The 8,754-nt window shown below is 28.9% G+C and overlaps 1 protein-coding gene across 1 annotated transcript in view; it reads left to right on the top strand.

Annotated features, from left to right (window-relative positions):
• The first annotated feature begins 6,605 nt into the window (after positions 1 to 6,605).
• LOC102590429 (F-box protein SKIP5) overlaps positions 6,606 to 8,754 on the top strand; it is a 4,501-nt gene continuing 2,352 nt past the window's right edge. The window contains exons 1-3 of the mRNA XM_006350936.2: positions 6,606 to 6,790; positions 8,221 to 8,365; positions 8,446 to 8,524. Coding sequence (XP_006350998.1) covers positions 6,670 to 6,790; positions 8,221 to 8,365; positions 8,446 to 8,524 — 345 coding nt within the window. The 5' untranslated portion in view covers positions 6,606 to 6,669. The remainder of the gene's footprint in view (positions 6,791 to 8,220; positions 8,366 to 8,445; positions 8,525 to 8,754) is intronic.

Here is an 8,754-nt window from a genome sequence, read left to right as displayed (position 1 = left end):
TTTATTAAATTATTTAACTATATTAAATTTAAACAATTTAATATGTAGAGAATAAAAATGGAAATATATAGAAATTCAATAAAGTTATCATTTTATAGGTGTCAATTGTAAAATTAAATGGTCCCCACTATACTCAATGATAGAAGGCATAATATGTAATTTAGTAGAAAGTGTAGGGTTTTTCTAAAGATGTTAAGAAGGTCCAAATAATAAGGCTCATAGTACAATTTTTTCTATGCAATACTTATCACTTTGAGAAGTTGGAATGACAAAAATATCCCCACTTGCCAATTGAATGACCAATAAGTAGCCTTTGAAACTCTCCCTTCTAATATATATATATATATATATATATAAAGAAGCTACTAAAATATCAATAATAAAATGAGATATTAGACGATAAATCTTTTAGTTTATGTCTTATCCCAAATTTCACACTAATAAGAAAGTTGAATAGCACATATTTTGACAAATCCGCAACATGATATACATTAGATATCGTAAACTATTTAAACATATATCTTTTTGAAAATATTCCAATTTTCTGAAATTAACTTATCGATTGAGAAATTAAAATCAAAATAAAAAATGATATTAAAAGAGAAGTAAACATAAATTATAAACAAACAAGAGATCGAGCAGAATCGTGCATGAGTTATAATCATTAACTAAAGCTACTAAAATCTCAAGGAAAAATGGGCTACTCCATCAATAACCATAATTTTTTTGTACTTGTCCCTAAAATCCACATTAATAAAAGAAGTAGAACAATGCATATTATGATAATCCGTAACCTGATATAATTTGAATTAGAAAAAATGATATTCTACACATTGATATGAAAATAGTCCGAGAAGAAATTTAACTCATCAATTGAGAAATCAAAATTTAAATAAATAACAACATTATAATAGAAATAAACACAAGAATAAAGCAATATGACAACATGACAAAATACAATTATACAAATATAAGATTCTGAATATATTCAAGAAATTATTAAACATCAAACCAGTGGAACAAATAGTCATCTAAAGTGATAATGATGAAAGTAGGATACAAAATATAATTATTAAAATCTTATATAGTATTGTTATTTTCAAAAAAAAAAAATGATACCTGAAAATTGCCTAAACAATCTCATCAAAAGGAAGCAATTGGTGAACAAAAAATATGTCTTCATTAGTTAGAGATTTATAGGAATTATGAAAGGAGACAATAGCTTTACCTCTACAATTGCTTTTAAGATAGAAAACGATTAATGTCATAACTCATAAATGAGTATTAATAATAATTAAAAGAGAAGATGAAAAGTTGAAGAATTTGTATAAGTAGATTTAATGAAATAGTGATGATCTTAGACGTGGAGGAGAGGGAGGGTTGAATTTTTTACTAATCAATTTATTATAATTTAATTTAATTACAACAATTATAGATAATGAATAAAACACTGATCAAATTATTTAGACATTTAAAATCTCAAAAAAAAAACAGAGAATTTTTTTTAATATGAATGGAGGCCATAGAGAGGTGCCACATCATCTTGTCTATGGTCCTCCTTTATATATTATTAGATTAGATTAGATTAGATTACTATTTGTTATCTTATATGTCTCTATTTTCTTATTATCGTACTATTACTTATGTGCCAAATAATCTTTCCCAAACAATTTCTATTGACAAGGTGTAGGGCTAAACTGTAGGATTATAATACTTGTAGGTTAAACTGGAAAGTTATTGACTTAGTGTTGTTCTAATAGTGAAAAAATATGAAATATGAAATATTCCTAAGTCATAACCTAAACATTTGCCAAGTAAAGTATTAATAAGATGTTAAAACAGTTCTGAATTATATCCTGAATTAATATTCTCTTAATTAACCAATAACTGTGAAATATCATCAAAACAATCACTATCAAAACATTAGGGGAAAAAATCTTTGGGTATAAAAAAATCATGTTGAAAGCACTCTTAGTTAAACCAATAACTGCAAAATATCATCAAAACAAGCACTATCAAAACCTTAGGGAAAAAGAATTCAGGTTGGAGCCTTGGGTATGAAAAAAATCATGTTGAAAGCACTATTCCAAATGGGGGCCATGTATTGCTCGATTCGAATTTAATCAGCTCTTATATAAATTTTGAATACCGAATAGAAAAAAAAAAAAAAACCTACATATGAAAATTGTCTTTATACTTTATTTTTTTTGAAGTCTTTAAAGACATTCATTATTTACTTTTTAAAATAAAGAAAGAAGTCTCAACTAACTTTTACCATTATATATATTTTTTATTTTTAATAGGAATAAACTTTTCATAAATTACTTATAATAAACTCAAGTATATTGCATAAATTAATGTTACACTTTTCTAATATGATGTACATACTTTTCTTAATGAAGCATTTTTTTTCGCACATATTATTTAATATAATAATATCAATTTCTTTACCTATATAGGTAAGTACTAATTTAAGTTAATATGATGTTTGGTGATATCTTTTTAATATGTTATCTGGGATATTATTATAAAAAAATTATATTTATTAATATGAACATTGTACTAGTTAATTTTAAAATTCTAAAATACTTCTAATATTAAAAGTAGGTGGACCCTTTTTCCTTTTTTTTTTTTTTTTTTTTAAATTGAACTTTTTTCTTTTCTATAAATTTCAATATTGTCTAAGTGAAAATAAATACATAAATTAAACTATTAAAAAAACAAAAACAAAAAAACTTGAGATTCAAAATTTTGGGGTCTAAAATGAACAGTTTTATTAGGAGTCCGGAGCTAAAAGAACAAAAAAATTTGAGTAAAATTTTCAAAAGAGCAACAAAAATTGAGGATTAAATTAAAAGGGAAATATTTGGATGGAAGGATGGATGTTGTTAAACGGTATATAAAAAATTGGACAAAATTTCCTAAAGGGGAAAAAAAATTGAGGATTAAACTAAAAGGACAACATTTGAATGAAATGATGGATGTTGTTAAATGGTATGTGGTAAGAAGGCTCATGTTACAACATAAAAAAACCTGCTCCTATAAGATGAGTTTGAATCAGAGGCGGCTCAATGCCTTTAAAAATTAGGCATAGGCCTTAGGCCCTATTTTTTTAAAGTATTAATAAAATTATTATAAGCTTTTTTTAACAAAAAAAATATACTATATTTTTTAATTTATTTGTCTATTTTTAGTTTGTTTGGAAACATTAAAAAATATTTCTTTTTTTGGATCAATTTTTTAATTTAACTTCCACATGATAGGTTTAAGACCACAAGATTAAACAATGTGTGTGCATATATATATATATATATATATATATATATAGTTTAAAATCATAGAAAAAATAAAGTTTTGTTATTAAAAAGAAAGAAATAACTTTGAATCTCATATATAAAAATTAAAAGTTAGAATCCGATTTAATTTTGACTTTAGACCATTAATTAGCTTGAGCCATCACTAATGTGAATTATCAAATAGATTCATGTTATAACAATTTCTTGGGAATAAGGTACTTCTCAAAATAAAGGAGTACTTGTTTACATAAATTATTCTCTAAATAAAGGAGTCCTAGTTTATTTTTAATTTATTAATTAAATAAATTATTTTTTATAGTGTATGCTAATATGAAGAAATTAATATAAAGAAGTGTAAAATTGTCAAATCGCAATTAATTTTTATTTATTTTATATAGATTTAAACAATGGTTACAAAAAAATCAAAATAAGGGAAGTAAACGTATTATCTTAAACCATGGAGGAGATAAGTGTTATAGAGCCCCAAACATTTTGTTATTATCTATAATTAAGCAAATTATAACTATGGAGTCCTATTTAATACTAAATGTTTGTTGTTTTGATAAATTACTCTATTTATAGACATGATATCTTAACCTAATACCCTTCCTTGTAATAGATTTTATTAGGTATCCAATATAACCTACACTATTGTCAGTCCATACCAATATATAAGTAATTCATGTCTAACAAGTAATCTAACAAATTAGAGGGCCAAATCATATTTATACGAACTATATTTATTTAGCCTATTTTATAAAACCAAAATAATTAAATTAATGTTGGTCAATGTTTAATTTTAAAATACAATTAACAAACTCTCACTTGGACAACATTACTTAATCTTGAGTTTATTTAAAAAACTTGAAAGAATTTTCTTATTTATAAAATTATTTTTAGCCTAAACAAATAGTGATCACAAACACATAGTAATAGAACATAACTTTGAACATAGTCTAATCAAACAAGACTATCAATGTCAAAATGAAACAACATTATTGTGAATCACAAACTCTGAAGTTTTGTCGATAACCTAAGTATAGTAAAAAAATAGGCAACATAAATATCAAAATAAGCTATTCTCTTGTTGGCCCTCAATAATTTCTAAATTTATAGATATTGGACATCAATTTGGAGAAAACATCTATATCTAATATAACATGTTGACACGTGTATATCATTTGTATATCATATGTGTATCACTTGTATCATGTATATATAATACTAATTCACATAATATACATATGCATATGCAAGATATACACATGACATACTGTTATACAATAAGGATACATAAATATATATAGATAAATCGCATGTTGCCATTGGATATTTGCCCAAAAATACCTCTAATCTACACCAAATCACCCCAAATTTGTTCGTAACATTCTTAGTATGTACCCAAACTTTTGAAACAACACTTGATCGAAAACAATTCCAAAAACTCATATTCAAAAATTCATGTTTGAAACTTTGAATATCGGTTAACAGAATCTTTGTAGTTTTTTCTTCACGATTCAACTCTCAAATCAGTAGTGGAATGTATCACTCAATTTCAAACAACAACAATCAAAATGTTCAAGAAAACCTACAACTTAAGTGATTTGAATTTTAGGCCACAAAGCAAAGTTTAATTACTTTTTTCAATTTCAGATTTTCAAAACCCACTAGTATTGGATAGGGTCGTTAGTGGCTGAGTTTGAAAAAGAGAGACAAATCAATTGAAGGAAAAGGACAAATTGGTAAAGAAAATTTTTACCAAGATTGAACCCCAATATTAAGGAATACAACAGTTGACTTAAATTTGTATAAAATGAGAAGTATTATTAGTTGGTTAATTATTTGGAAGTGTTTATAAAATTTTAGGGATTTTTAGTTGGGTAAGCTAAAACTTCCATTGTTGGGAGTGATACTGTGAAAGAAAACCATCTCGCCTTTATCCTTGGATTCTCTTTTATACGTTTCATTTTTTTTTCGTCTCTTGTCCATGAGCTCATCTCGGTAAGCTAAAACTTCCATTGTTGGGAGTGATACTGTGAAAGAAAACCATCTCGCCTTTATCCTTGGATTCTCTTTTATACGTTTCATTTTTTTTTCGTCTCTTGTCCATGAGCTCATCTCGGTAAGCTAAAACTTCCATTGTTGGGAGTGATACTGTGAAAGAAAACCATCTCGCCTTTATCCTTGGATTCTCTTTTATACGTTTCATTTTTTTTTGTCTCTTGTCCATGAGCTCATCTCCTTATAGTCAAGTGACTTTCACTCCTTAACAAAATAGTCTGAACTCCAATGTAACTTTCATCTCTAATCATTGTCTTTTTCAGGACCCGAGGACGCGGATTGTCCTTGGGAGTGGACGTAAGGACAATGGGCTCTATAAAACATCCTTGAGACTTTTGGTCTTATATTATGCCCTCCACACAAACCATGTACGAATAATCGGATAAATTTACCGTTTACTTTCCTAGCATGTATACATAGATTATCGACGATCAAACACATATTATATGTGAATTTATACATATATTATACATCCATGGTATAATCTTTGAGAATTTTTTTGAAATAACAAAGATAATAGACATAATAAGGCTCTATAGCTATAGTTTCAGTAATTGCGCGCTCTATAGCTATAGTTCTGTTTGCTATGAAGGCGGCAGATTGTATATTTCGCTTGTCGATTTGTATATTCGCTTGCAAATATACAAAACAGGGTAAGCATATACAGATGGAGGTTGTAGTTTGTATATTTCTCTTGCGAATATACAAATATGTAAGAATATACAAATTATGTATTTATACATTTAGAAATTTTCCAGAACTCCATTTGCATATTTCGCTTGCCAATATACAAACTGGATAATTTATTGAATTTTCATAAATCGTATACAAATATAGCTAGGGTGAGCGTATACAAATTCTGTATTCATACAATCAGGAACTAAATTATATAAATTCTAGATTTATATAATCAGAGACCGAATTATACAAATCCTGAATATACTTAGAAAATCAAATAGCAAAAATTCGTGAAATTGTAGCCACGAATTACAAAATTACATAATATACTCTAGATGTTTGCCATTTTGCGTAATTTTCCCATAATCTTTTAGGTGGACTACTATTTAAGTTGAATTCTTCAAACAAAAAAAAATAGCTAACCAAAAAGACCATGATACCCTTGATTGGGCTTTGATTTGATGCTATTCAAGTCCAATATCAAGCCTTGACTGGGCTTTAATTTGATGCTATTCAAGTCCAATTTCAAGCCCAACAATAGATGAAGACTAAAGAAGAGCATTGTCGGGTCTTCTTCATCATCAAAATCATCCTTTCTTGTTCAGATTTCAGAAGAAAAAAAAACCCAAATTGAATGGAGGAACAGAAGCGGAAATGGAGGCGAATCTCTAAGATTTCCACCGATTTTTCTCTTATCAACAGACTTGATGATGGCTGCCTCATGCATATCTTCAGTTTTCTCTCCCCAATTCCAGGTATTAAACAAATTTCTCTATCATTTCCTTTGCTTTTGAAACACTTTTCAAGTTTCAGCTTAAGTTACTGTTACTTTGATTCAAAATTTGCAAAACCAAGTTCTTAATTTTCATCGTTTCAAGGTTACAAAAGATCGATTTTCTTTTTTTCTTTTTTGGGTCTCTCAGTTCTATTCGTATTTAGTATCTTAATAGATAATTCCCTTAATTGTTCTCATCAGAGTTGATTTACAATACCCAACTCAATAAAAAGTTGCAAAGATTGGATTTTTCTGTGCATTGAGGCCTGATGGACTTTATCCTAGTTAATTTTGAGCTTAGTTGGTAGTTTATTTGCTTAAAAAAATGTAAAAACCTATATAATAAGACTACGATTCGTACCGAAATGATTTACCTCTTCAATCAAAAAACAATTTCAAAATCACTGTTATAAAGGCTTCAAAGTATTGAAAATGGCTGCCAAAAATTCGACTTCACATGGTCAACAAAGAGCAGTTTTAGGGATCTAATTTCACTTCTCACACGCCGTTAAGGGTGTACATTCAACCTTGTTGACAGCTCATCAATTGAGGTGGTTATTAATTCCATTCTAAAATTGTTGAACCTGCACAAATAAAGTGTGCAACTGAAAATCCGACTATAGGTTAAGGAGGTATTTATGCCTTTCCCCCATTTCCGTCCAAAATAGCTGAATTTTAGGCTTTGAAGCACTTAAACAAGAGAACAACTTGTTTTTTCCTGTAAGTTTGTTGCTCAACTTCTCGTTTTCTATTGGTTCTTTGAGAAAGATAACTATAGATTTCTGTATTTTTATTCACCAGCTGCCGCAATAACCTGAATGTATACTCATCTTTCTTTTACTTTTTTTCTCTATTCTCTATATTCTTTGTGTGAAATATCTTTATAAGCTCAGGCAATTGATCAGGTAAGGTTAACCTTAATCTGTTAGCTCAATGTTGGTGTAGGAGCATATAATTGAACAGTTCACCATATGCATCTACTTCTGTTTCGAGGTTTGAATAGTGCAAGTAGTCTTATTATGGCCAATGAATTTTAAGAGCTCTTATCATTACTTGTTTAAAAGGAGAAAATAATGGAAAAGCTTGTGCACTCATATCCCTAAAAGGCAGTGGGTACTGAGTAGTGGTTTTTAAGCACCAGTACCACTGTTAAAGTTATCTTAATTTATTGGATTAGCAGAAACTAGATCAATCTCATTCTTAGTTTTAGAACTTCTTGTGGGTGTCAGTGGTCATTTGTGTCTTGTTACTTTTTAATTTTTGTTTATTTGGGCTGGGGGATTCATTTAGATTTGCACAGTGCTTCATTTTTTCTACCATGCTCCTACCAGCTGTTTTTAGATTTTACTATAGACCACATTTATAGTGCTATGTGATTCTTTTCTGTCACAACTTGCTATTGAGTTGCAGATCGGTATAACACCGCCCTCGTTTGCCACAGATGGCGATTCTTGGCATGCCATCCTCGGCTTTGGTTGCGAGTAGACCGTGCTGTGAAGGATTTATCTCAGCCTGGAGTCTATCCGAACATTGAGATGGCTGTCTCTGCTGCAAGGTTAACATTTTTATTCTATTTTATTTTCTCTGTTCTGATCTTCGTCTTACAAGCTGGCTTCATATATGGATGCTGTTCAGGCCTGGGGACACTATACTGATTGCTGCAGGAGGCAGCCATCATGTGTCAAATATTCAGATTGAAAAGCCACTTTGCTTGGTAACTTCAAAATGTTAACCTCAGATTACTTTACATACTTAATGCGTACAAGATGTTGGGTCTTTTGATGTTTCTGAGTTTTGTGAGATTTATATATTTATGTGAAGGCGCAATGTAGCTATTTCCACTCATAAAGCTCTTATTTAGTTTGTGGATGAAACGTTGATCACATGAATACATAATAGTTTTGTAAACCCATTTGATCTAGCGGGGAGGGGGGGGGGGGGGGA

The sequence above is a fragment of the Solanum tuberosum genome, unplaced genomic scaffold, assembly GCF_000226075.1.
Source record: "Solanum tuberosum cultivar DM 1-3 516 R44 unplaced genomic scaffold, SolTub_3.0 scf00131, whole genome shotgun sequence".
Taxonomy (NCBI): Eukaryota; Viridiplantae; Streptophyta; class Magnoliopsida; order Solanales; family Solanaceae; genus Solanum; species Solanum tuberosum.
Note: the sequence above shows the minus strand (reverse complement) of the source record. Positions and strands in the feature narration are given on the sequence as shown.